Source organism: Cyprinus carpio, chromosome A17 (genome assembly GCF_018340385.1).
Source record: "Cyprinus carpio isolate SPL01 chromosome A17, ASM1834038v1, whole genome shotgun sequence".
In the NCBI taxonomy this organism is placed as follows: Eukaryota; Metazoa; Chordata; class Actinopteri; order Cypriniformes; family Cyprinidae; genus Cyprinus; species Cyprinus carpio.
In genome coordinates this window covers 7,071,125-7,083,545 of record NC_056588.1, presented here as the reverse complement: position 1 = coordinate 7,083,545, position 12,421 = coordinate 7,071,125, and the positions used below count along the sequence as shown (strand labels likewise).

Here is a 12,421-nt window from a genome sequence, read left to right as displayed (position 1 = left end):
TTTCACTTGTAATCACTGTAAGAAATGACAAATTAAAAACATGTCAAGCTTTTTGTTTCACACAGTGTATACAGGTTAATTCTTCTACCCAGTGGTTGTAACAGGCAGGCTGGCACCCAGACACCATCGGGGAGGGAGACAGACCGAGAGACATGGAGAAATAGAGAGAGAATGCTAATAGTAGCAGCTAAAAGCTGCAAAAGGGAGGAGTGAGCCACTGAAGCTGAACACGGACTGCGGCAGGCCTCTTCTACTCTCAGTGAGGGAAATTCAAACACAAACTTAGATCAGCAAAAGGAACTTTCCAGGACAAACGTACAAAATAGGGTCTAAAAGTCTTATTTCAGGCACTCTAAACCTCTTATAATTTCTTTTACTTTTTTAGCATTGTTCGGAGGAAGGACGTAGTTAACACTCAAATGGATCTTGCTAGTTTGGGACCCGGTACTGCTTCAAATCCTTTATAAAAAAAATGTATTTTATCCATAGCTTAAACGTAAAAGTTATGGCTATCTGAAGTTGGCTTTTCCCATGTTTTATTTTTCTCATCACTAGAGTAACTGGGTTCATTGATTTAAAAATAATGCAAAATGTGGCTATCTGAACAGCTAAACTAAATATTAATACAAAATATGTGATGCGATCTAGGAAAACCCACCACATGGTGAAATTTTAACTTTTTTTTAGGTTTTGATACCATATGAAAGCTGGGTTCAAGCCCTTTCTTATCCATAGCTTAAACGTAAAACGTAAGAACTAAGAAAAGTTATGGCTATCTGAAGTTGGCTGATAGCTAAGTAATTCAATAATGAAAAAAATGACAAAAACGGGTTTAAAGTGAGACAGGTTTTACTTCACGGGTTTAATGAGAGCTGTCTGTCAGGAGCGCTATAATACTGCATCATTACATAAACAGACTGACGTTACCCTGAACAGACGTTACCCTGTTTATCATGGGCATAGTCTCTGAACTTTTGATCACCCCTTGTATGTTTAGATAGCACGGATAGTGTACCTTGTAGTTTACATTTAGCCAGCGCAACTGTTCGCGCACCTGCATATAACAGACTGTCATCGGACTCCTCTTTAGTAACGTCATCGTCCAATCCTTCATCTCTGGATGTGAAATAGACCATTATAACATTGTTGGGGCACTGACATCACCAAGATTGAGCAGATTGAGACGAGCAAGATCGTTTAAGTGAGCAGCTACTTCAGACTGCACTGTTTTCTTGCGCTCTGCCATCTCACGATATTAAAAAATAAATAAATAAAAAAACTTTGCATGCCATAGTTTACACAGGACTGGTGGAAAATGTGCCTTTAATATATATGTTACGTGGTTTAATTTGATAGGCTAACTGTTTTTGAGGTATTAAGAGAAAGCACCTCGGACCTCCGCAAAGTGTTCTTAACATAAGAGAAAGACACAGTCTTTTCTGCTTGCTGCAATAAATCGCAATTTTTCTGCACTAAACAAGTGCATTTTGCCAAGATATTTTCAGAGATGATAGACAAGATGTTATAGAATAATAATTTAATGAAAACCTAATTTTGACCAAAAATTTACATTCAACTTTTTTCGAATTTCCTGAATTTCCCAGCGCGACATCCAACATTTTTTCCCAGATCGCATCACATATGTGTGTGCGTGTGTATAATAATACAAACATATACAAAATATTGTAAATAATTATATTAAGTGTTTTAAATAAAAATATTTTTACTACAATAAATTAAATATCAATTGGCAACAAATTACAACATTGAGTATATATTTATATATATTTATTAATAAATTTATATTCATAACTATTTGATTTGTTTAAATCTAGTTATATTCTACTTTATATAAACTGACTGGAGTAATGCTTTGTCATCACAGGAATAGATGTAAGAAAAAATATAGTTTAGTGTTCATTTTATCTTAATATTGTAACATATTCATGGATAGTATAGAAAGTTAAACTTGCATGTCAATAAAGGTTCAATAGACATAATCTATTTCTATAAACAGAGGGGAAAAAACAATAACATCAACCACTGCAGGATGACCAAGAGCATGTCTGGCATCACACTCTGTAAAAGTACTGTACAGTCTATTATTCGATTAACTCTGATCAAAAGTACTGTACAGTCTATTATTTTATACTTGTGGGTGGGTTTGATTGCAGTTTTGTGTGGGTTAACAATTGGAGGTTGTAATATATGGTTGCTAGAGGCTGGTGAGTCAGCAACTGTCCGGGATGGGAGTTTGGCCTGCACAACAGGGTCTCTCTAGGTCAGCCTGAGGGAGATGGGCCCTGTTTCTTCTTCCCTCTTTATTGATTTTCTCCTTCACCACTGCATGACGGATGCTTGGGCCACACCGTCTGGAAGCTCCCTCTGGATCTGCAGGGAAAGATTAGCCTTAACACTGTCCTCAGTTGACAGATGAAGAGAGAGAGAAAGAGTGAGGGAGATTGATTAGCTCTAATTATGTACTCTATTGCAAGAATGTGCTCATCTTTTGGTCACTTTTAAGATGAAGCTTGATGTTAGAACAAGCATCTTCCTTTATTCAAGTGTTTTTGTTCATAACATGATGAAATCAAAAATCTTTTTTTGTCTTTTTTTTTTTTGCGTGTGTGTTTTGTGTTTGCATGTATTTTCATTTTCATTTGATTTTTTTCTGATAAAACAAAATCAAAAAATTCATTGCAATCATTTTTTTCTTCAGCAGTTTATGACCTTTAACTGAAAGTTTGATGTGCTAAAAATTTGATTTTTGAAAAAGGTGTAAAAACTTGGGAAAAATTCAAGAAATTGCAATCAGTAGTAAATTTTACGATTAATCTATAAAGAAAGTTTAACACTGAATTAGGAACTGAAATAGTATTTTCTTTAGGGGGCTGTTGATTAATACGATTAATCACATCCAAAATAAAAGTTCCCTTACATCTTGTTATGTGTATACTTCATCTTATGAAAAAAATAAAATCACACACCTTCATGTATATATTTAAGAAGAATATGTTTATGTTTATATATTAAATATATTTATATATAATACAAAATATAAGAATTTGATATAAATGTATATACATGTAAATTTTTTCTAATATATATTTTTTATGTGTGTGTATTTATTATTCATAAACATATCCCTGTATACATATATGGGTAAACAAAACTTTTATTTTGGATGTGATTAATCGTGTGGGTAAGATTAAGTCTTGTTCTGCTTTATTTCCCACTGAATATTCATCTACCACTTAACTACTCCTATCCTAGCTAGGCACATCACACACCCACAATCGGGCTTGCTCCATATACTCACACACCCACAATCGGGCTTGCTCCATATACTACAATCAAAACATTACGTAATTCTTACACTGGGTTTGATATGACCATCTGTACTGTACGTCTGAATATTCAGTTTCACTTGAAGATGTCACACTATGAAATGTATTAAATGTGTAAATGATGACAGAATTCTCAGATTTGGTTGAACTCTCCCTTCGGATATTTGATATAATGTCAGCATCTCTGATACAGGCATTATCATTTCCATCTGTGTCTGTCATTGGAGGCTATATTTCTGTGGAGGGCACTATGTGGCAAATGCCAGTTTTGTTCTTAGGAGTTGAGAGGCCAATTGGTCAGAAAGTTGCCTGCATCCTCTCACATGTGATTGACAGGTTGAGAGCTCTCACCCTGTAATTGTCTCCTCCCCAAAGCATGCTGGATTTAATGGCTTCTCTAACGACACTACTTTTCTCCACTTGTGGGCCTCTGACATGTTTATGCATGAGCACGTCTCTGACCAAACCACCACCATCCTTCTCTGTGTAGTGGAGGGAAAAAGCTTTAGCAGACCATTGCAATTATGACTCGATAAGAATCTCTGTCCCTGGTGCTGATTTGACTAATAAGGATATTTTCATTAAGATTTCATAATTCAGCATGTTTACTATCTTGCGCAAAGCCGTAACCTTACCCCTCCTTTCTGTCGGATTCTCCATTATAGAGGAGATTAAGTACCTTTGCCCCCCCTAAGGATTTTCATTAAAAATCTATACAGATAAGGTTTGTTTTGAAAAGAGTGCTACGGTGAAACAGAAACTGAGAAATGTGCTTCTGTGCTCAGGTTTTTGTTCCCAGTAGTCTGTGTGGTAGTTCTAGATTATAGGCTGGGGACTTTATAAAGGAGGAAGTCTAAAAACACATACAAAGGAATTAATAAATGGTAGCTATTCAGTATTTTAATTTCAGTTGGATTTTCTGCAAGGCCGGTATTGAATCCCACGTACTGTATACTACATGGCCAACAATATGTCTTCTAATTATCCATAACTAAAATACTGTCATGTTGAAAAATGTATTCAATGAATGAACACACAGCTTGTGGAAGCAGATCACTTCATTCTGTTGGCCAAATGTCTGGCAATGAGATTTATTTTCTCTTTCTGTCTCTTTATGTATATTAGAGCTTGGAAAAATAGGACTGTTTGGGGGGTCTTAGATATGGACTGTTAAAAATAATTAAAGCTGTCAATGCAGCCTCAAGTTATAAGATTGATCATGTTTTGTTAAATAATAAACAAAACCATAGTCTGATAATTTGAATTTATTTGAGCCTATTAAGTATTAAAATATCTTTTTTTTTTTTTTTTTTTTTGATTCAGCAAAACATCCATTTAAACAAACAAAACAGGAAAGGTGGAGCAACAGGCATATCAATATTTTTATCCAATATTATATAAAAACATTGCCATGCATTGTTGGTACTAGGTTTAGCCCTGTTCATTTCTGCCGTTGTGCATTCACAAGTCACTATTTTAAGGAGGCTATGAATCCAAAATGTTTTGCACACGTGTAAGGAGTAAACAAGTTTTGTATTATTGTCGTCTTTGCAGCTGTAAAACCAGCAAACAACATTCTCTTCTTTAATGAATTTATACAGGAGCCATAATCGTCATTGAGAAGACATAAACATGGATTAGATATGTAATAAAGTTATAGTAAAAAGGATAAAACAGAATCCACATGTGTCCATAGGTTGACAACAATTGGACTTTCCCAAAACATGTGGAGAAAAGTACCTGGTGATACAGTTTTACAGATATGGCAGTTATAGGTCGATTGCAATTTCATTTTATTGTTGAAATGTTTTTAAAATATTAGGTTAAATGGCTGTAATCCACAAAAATATTAAGCCTCAACACAGATAATAAGAAATGTTTCTTGAGTGCAAAATCAGTGTATTAGAATGATTTCTGAAGGACCATGTGACACTAAAGACTGGAGTAATGGCTGCTGAAAATTCAGCTTTGCAATCACAGGAAAAAATTACACGTTAAAATAGAACATATTTGTTTTGCTAACACTTTACAGTAGGGTTCCATTTGTTAACATTAGTTAAATAAGTTTTGATTAGTTAAAAAACTAAATTAGTTAAAATGAACTAACATACTTCAAAAGCATTTATTAATTTTAGTTAATGCTAATTTCAATATGTTCTAATTCGTTACTGAAATCAAAATTGGTCTATTAATGTTATTAACTGGACCTGAGCTAACATGAACTAACAATGAATAGTTTGATTTTTTTTTTTTTAAACTAAAATTAACAGATTAATAAGTACTGTAACAGACGTATTGCTTATTTATAATGTTAGTTCATGCATTAAATATAGTTAACAAATGTAATCTTATTGTAAAGTGTTACTGTTATTTTAAATTGTAATAATATTTCACAATATTACTGTTTTTGCTGTATTTTATCAAATAAATGCAGCCTTGGTGTTTGAAAAGTATAAAAGAAAAAAAACACCTTTTTTTTTTTTTTAAGCCCTTATGTATCATCTTCCACTTTGCTCACTGTGTGATCCCACATCATATCAGCGTGGGAAGGTGACTCTTATTAAGTATTCAGAGCTTAAGATGATTGTGCAGGGTAACATCTGGCAGTAATGTGGAGGTGTCTTTAGTAAAAACAACACTCTCTTTAATAATTGATCAGTACTCTCTCTAGGCACTTTAATGGTACGGCAGGATCTCAGGGATGCAGTTACCACTCCAAGTCAGTCAGAAGTAGGGAGATAAGGTGTCGGGGAACTATTTGAGGGCCCTCTATTTCAGAAACATGCCACGAATGGTAGCCGTGCTCTGGGGAGAAATAATGCATCTGCTGAGGTGTCGGCACAAGGCTTCCATGCCAGCATGTAGCTCACAATAACACCCATGTGCTACTAGTAAAAAGCATTGGGCCCTGTTCAGCAACCTGGAAATCGTTGCTTGTGTTTCAAGCAGGTGATATAGTTTGCATACTCGCAATATTGAGAAATGCAGTTCGGTGTGTGCAGGGAGTCACAGTGATGCTGGTGATCAGATGATAAGCCACATTGATGTCCTGACCAATGTATTAATTACCACACAGACCAGCTGTTAATAATCAGCTGGCTTTGCCACTTTCTGTGATTTTTTTTTTTCCTGCGACTAAGCAACTAATACAATTTTGGTCGACTAATGGTTAGTCGACTATTAGGGGGCAGCCCTATTAGAAATTTATTGCTATTAAAATTATTTATATTACATTTATATTGAATTGTGAATGTCATGAATACTAAGTGGACTAGCAATGCAGAGTCAGTCTAAATTTTATAAGAAGACCTGTTTTGTTGAAAGTCTGTGAGTTTCTGTTGTTGTGATTTGTGTCGGTGGTAGTGAACTCCTTGACCCTCTTTGGCACGGTCCAGTAATCTCCACAGGCTAAAACATTAACTCTCTTTATTCTTCCTGTACAGTCTAGCCAAATATTAATGGATTGAAAGTCTCTTCAGCAGTGTGGGATTTGCACTACGAGTAGCCAAGTACATATAACTGCCAGTTTTTGACACATAGATTATACACCACCCTCTCCTGCTGGACAAAACTCTTTCCCACTATCCTTTCAGTTATCTTTCATTTATTTGTTTCGTTCAGCTTTGTAATGAGCTATACAATCTGAATCATTTCTCTGACTGCACAAAAGTAGTGGATTTTTGTTTTGGTGTTCACTAGCTGCATCAGGGTCCCATGTGTTTCCAATATGTTCCGCCGTCAGTCAGTTTGCCCCATTCTTAACCATGAGTTTATTACAATGTGAAGTGTATCACAGCAGGGCACCATCACCAGCCCTAGCCCTGATGAGAAAATCTGCTCTGCAACCCTGCAGTCTGCTCAGGCTCCCTTAGTCCAGTGAAAAACAGGTCAAGATGTCTTTACCCGGTCAGTTAAAACACATGCTACATCCACTAATGCTGATCGCTGAGGTGGAGCATAGACTGGAGTGTTTTGTCAACATTTAGCCGGAGAATATATCGACCCCACGTTGGCCCAAGTGAAGCACTGATAAATCAATGATGCCATTAGTGCTTAGGTCCTTCTCTGGCTGCCTGATGTAAATGATGTCCACTGCTGTATTTGAGGAATTTTCCATTAGATATATGTATTTTTGCTTCCTCTGAGCCACACCAGCATAGCTTGGTGATTAATGGCCTGAGGGGCCACAGGGACCAAGAGTTAACTTATTTCCATAAGTGTGGATGCAGTAGATTATCTACTCTGAATTACAATGACCAATGGGATCTTGGCATTTTAAGTTAGCTTGATATCAAAATTGCTGTTTTCAAAGTTTCTCCTCGTAATCTTTCATCTTCCACCTCTGAAATTACTTTCTAGTTCTGCTGATGTCACCAAACGCTTTTTTTTATTTTTATACAGCTCCTCCCCATTAACCAATGTCATACATAAAGAGACCGTTTCTCTTTATCCTGCAACTTTTGTAAATGCAACACAAATACTTTACTGATGATCTTACCAGATCTTTGACTTTAAATGCACAGCCTCTTTGTGTGTTTTGCTGCCCACACTTGGCTATGTGTGTCACCTGGTCTCATTTTGTGTCATCCCTCAACAAAATAACACCACTTCATCAGTCAACAACATCAAAAAACCAGAACACATAAAATATTTGGGTTTGTTTAATTTCAAGAACTTCTAACCCTATTTTTTCCTCTCTTATAGCACGAGAAGAGAATGTGGCCACTTTCCGCGGTTCTGAGTACTTCTGCTACGACTTGTCTCAGAATCCCATCCAGAGCAGCAGTGATGAGATCACATTGTCCTTCAAGACCTGGCAAAGAAATGGCCTTATCCTTCACACTGGCAAGTCAGCAGACTACGTCAACCTGGCCCTGAAAGATGGGGCCGTTTCATTGGTCATCAACTTGGGTTCTGGAGCCTTCGAAGCCATTGTCGAGCCTGTCAATGGCAAGTTCAACGACAACACCTGGCATGACGTGAAGGTCACACGCAACCTCAGACAGGTAATGCTAAAGCAGTTGGAATTTCATGTTTTCTGATCTAATTCAGAGCTAAATGCTATTGTATATTGCTTAAATGAGCATTTTCAGTTATTTTAAGTTCTTCAAGATGCTAACACAATTATTTCTTCTCTGAGTTCTTCTATGCTGCCTCATGTTTTGCCTTCTCAGGCATTTACCTCTGTCTGAAGCTATCAGCAGTGTGATGGCATCAAGAGGCTGTCTCTCTCACCCCTTTAGATGTTCACCTCACTTCTCCAAACAGTCTGTCTTATCAGGGCAGCGGGGAGAGGCTCCAACCAACCTCAACCATTCCATTTACCCACAGCCAATCTTTGTTGAACTGTTAAATCACTCTGCTGCTGCATTTTAAAATATGTAAATATTTAGGGTGGTTTTGCCCCTCAGGAGTGAAAGGATGTCACTTTTTGCGCAGGCGTGTGTAGAGGCGTGAGTGCCCACAAGCACAAGCTATTTCAGCTGTGATCCACTAGGACTGTGACATTTTTTTCCCGCTTTGTTTAATAGCTGTTTTACTATCATGCCAAGAACAAGCATTAGAATTACCTTAAGCAATTGCCCAAGGAAAGTCAAAAACCAAACGAATCACAACAAAGAGGCAGCTAGATAGAGGTCAGCATTCACGGTTGTAGCAGAAAACAACACGTTATGAAAGGACCTAAAAATCAAAGCAAAATGTGTTTTGACAGAAAAAAACATTGGATTTATTGGTGAAAAACATATTATGGAAGTGAGTATGCACTTGAGGATCTTGCCAACAAGAGACACGCCTTAACAAATGCCACAGGCTCTGTGGAGAATCCGCTGGTTCTTTTTCTTTTCCACCTTTTCTTACTCTCACTCATGCTTTGCTTGTCTGTGGATGACATTTATTCACATCCAGACTAACCACTCATGAACCATTGACAAGAGTCTTTAATTTACTAACCAGAACCTAAACTAATGTGCTACTCATCATGACTTCATTTGAGTTTTTCATTTTATTAACAACCCTTTTGTTCATTGTTTAATTTCCTTTCTTCCCCCTTTTCTCAAAGCATTCAGGTATTGGACACGCTATGGTAAACAAACTACATTGTCTGGTAGATATCATTCTTATTGTCCTTTTTTGGGTTTACCGTCTGTTTCCCTGGCCCTCTTTCTTTCTTTCTCTTTTTTGGGGTTTCATGGCTTCATAAAAAAATAAACAGACTGGGGTTTGTATTTCAGGGATTTCTTCCTTTTTTTATTTCAAATGTTCTCATCCCATTTTTCACCACAGCTTTACTGCCATTTTCTCTCTTTCTTTCTTTGAACTTCCTTTTAGGCCCTTTTTTAGTTTTTGAAGGCTTTGTCTGTTTAAGAAGCCCCCTTTTTTCTTTTCTTCTCTGAAATACTGTCGAAAACTGGCAGAAGCTTTCCAAAACAAAAAACATACGAAAACAACACTATGAAAGTAAAATAATAAAAAAAACGACTTTAGCACTGGAGCTCTGACAGTTGATTCCATTTGTTTGCGCATGCCGCGCCAAACCCATTCATGCTGGATCAACCCCTATGTTACTAACACCAAAACTCTTGTCTGAGCAACCCACCATCTGCCAAGTATCCTGTACTGTGGTGTAGGTCATGACTTCCTGTGTCCTCCCTCATTACCCTTCATACTGTAGCTTTTGCTTTGGTCTCATATGTGCTGTTTCCTCTTGCATGTTGTCTTGGCTTGAAGAAGATGCATGATTCCATGTTTGCAGTGGTAGTATGTCACTATTAACATTTTTATTAGACCATCTGACCTCTGTGTTGCATGCTCATTTGTGGTAGTATTAGCTCATTTTGGATGCATGCTTATGTATGTATCAACTAACCCAGTGTGCACAGAATTTGAACTAAAAATAAGCGATTTGTGTATAATTTGTTACATAACACTAACCCCCTCAAACTAACGTCCCAAACCAGAAAACCATTTCTAACACCATCAAAGATAAAGAAAATATGCCGGAAAAATATTTTCTTTACCTGTGCTTTGTAAGCCTATGAATACTAGACAAGAACGGCCTACCAAAAGTCTCGAAGTGCAGGTCTTTGGTACACAATCAAAGACCATCAGCAAACCAGCAAGATCGAAGCTAACCTATTCCTGGTCGAACGGCCATAACAGCCATAATGTTGATAAATGGATTTTTCCCTCTCCTTTTGTCATTCCTCTTAATCAGGTGACAATATCCGTGGATGGCATCCTGACCACAACAGGCTATACGCAGGAGGACTACACAATGCTGGGATCAGATGATTTCTTCTACGTCGGAGGAAGTCCAAGCACAGCAGACTTACCTGGATCACCTGTGAGCAACAACTTTATGGGTTGCCTGAAAGAGGTAAGTGGTCCGTACGAACCTCTCTCTTTCAACGACATGCATCATATCATCATGTCCTTGTCTGGACTGAGGGAACAAGTTTGAATAGACCGTCCGGGCAGAATAATAGATTCAGTACAGCTTATCTTGTGAAAAGGATAGAGCAGACATCATATCCTGTGGTGTGTTTCTATAATGAAATTCGCTGGAGTTATACGTTTTTGTCCAGATGCAAAATCATTTCAGGCATATTTAATTTGACTTTTCAATTGTGGTGAATCATTTGATTAAGGTTCCACAGGCCAGAGAAGAAGCTAGGGTGATTGGATGAGATGAGTCTTTGCATAATGATATGCATCTTTCTCAAAAAGGGAATCCTAAAGAGATTCTGGTGAACAGCTGGACATGAAGACATCTGTAAATGTAAAATTAAAATGTCACATTTCACCCTTTAAAAAAAGTTATATTCTGCTTAAAGAAAATGAATCCTATTTGTAGGGCCATTTTTTTCCCTATTATTGTTGTTTATTTATCTATTGTAATTTGTAATTTAGTTATATATATTATAATAATAATAATAATTGACTGTGGTAAATTAAATATAAATGCAGTAATGATATTGAAAAACCTTCTCATGAAAATTGTCACAGTGCAAGCCATCTTAGTCCTAAAAAGTATCATTTTCTTTTCTTTGATTTTTGAGTTGAAATATGATCCAGGCAGGTTTTGTTTTCACTTTCAGTTCACCCTTTAAGAGCCATTATACTGTTTGCAGAAGTCAGATGTCATTCTCTTCGATCAGCTGTTAATTTCCACATTCCTCAGTTGTCAGGTCTGGATAACATTATCAGTAAATGGACTGATCTTTAATTTAGCTGGAAATAGGCAATTACTCTCTTTTTTCGCCTCCTCTCAAAAACATCCACCAATAAATCATGAAGAACAAACAGCAGACAACAGAACCTCCTTTTTTGCAGTGAGCGCTACAACAGCCTGCTATCTTTTAATGACCCGCCATCAAGCTATCACTGCCGTTTCCATCTCAGACCGGCCCTCCTATCGCAGGGGTAAAAACCTGCAACAACGGCGTTTGCGTAAAAAAAACTCATTTCATTCCCTTTTCGCTGTGCTGAGTTTTGAAAAAACTGCCACTCATGTTAGAGATTACAGTAATCAGTCTCATGTGTGCTGTGATATAGTGAATGCTTACATAACACTGCTCTGTTAGATAGGTGATCTGGATGCTAAGAGCTGCTCAAGACGAGATAGCAGAACTTATACATCCTTCACCCACCCAAGAGTGGCCATAATGATAGATACCTCCTCCTCACACTCTTTCTCATAGTCTGAGCCCAAGGATGAAAAGTAATTTTATACGCTTCTCAGCTTTTAAAACCTCACATTTGATGTGGAAGCTGAAAATGATGTAGTTGTTATGGATCACGTGTGGCCGCTCGGACACATGGTGTTTGTAATATGGCATGAGACTCGACGATCTGGTCAGGGTGACATGACCTCAAGAGTGCCATATTGCATTTTTAGCTGGGTTCAGTTCAACCTAAAATGTCCAGACTTTGTGTTTGCAATTACTATGTTCACAGTAGCTTACTAATGCTGTGCTCTTACTTTTTGTGCAAAAATGTAAATGACAAAAATGTGTAATGCATTCATCTGTTGTATATTCTACTCATTTTAATTATAAGCTAGATATACATAC

General features: G+C 37.0%; 1 protein-coding gene across 29 annotated transcripts in view; it reads left to right on the top strand.

Moving 5' to 3' along the window:
• Positions 1-12,421, top strand: part of LOC109048981 (neurexin-3a) — a 262,198-nt gene that overhangs the window by 57,959 nt on the left and 191,818 nt on the right. For 17 of the 29 annotated variants that reach the window (XM_042773788.1, XM_042773784.1, XM_042773791.1 and 14 more), the window contains 3 exons: positions 8,052-8,353; positions 9,409-9,453; positions 10,564-10,725. In XM_042773788.1, coding sequence (XP_042629722.1) covers positions 8,052-8,353; positions 9,409-9,453; positions 10,564-10,725 — 509 coding nt within the window. The remainder of the gene's footprint in view (positions 1-8,051; positions 8,354-9,408; positions 9,454-10,563; positions 10,726-12,421) is intronic. The other 12 variants (XM_042773790.1, XM_042773786.1, XM_042773806.1 and 9 more) reach the window with 2 other exon arrangements.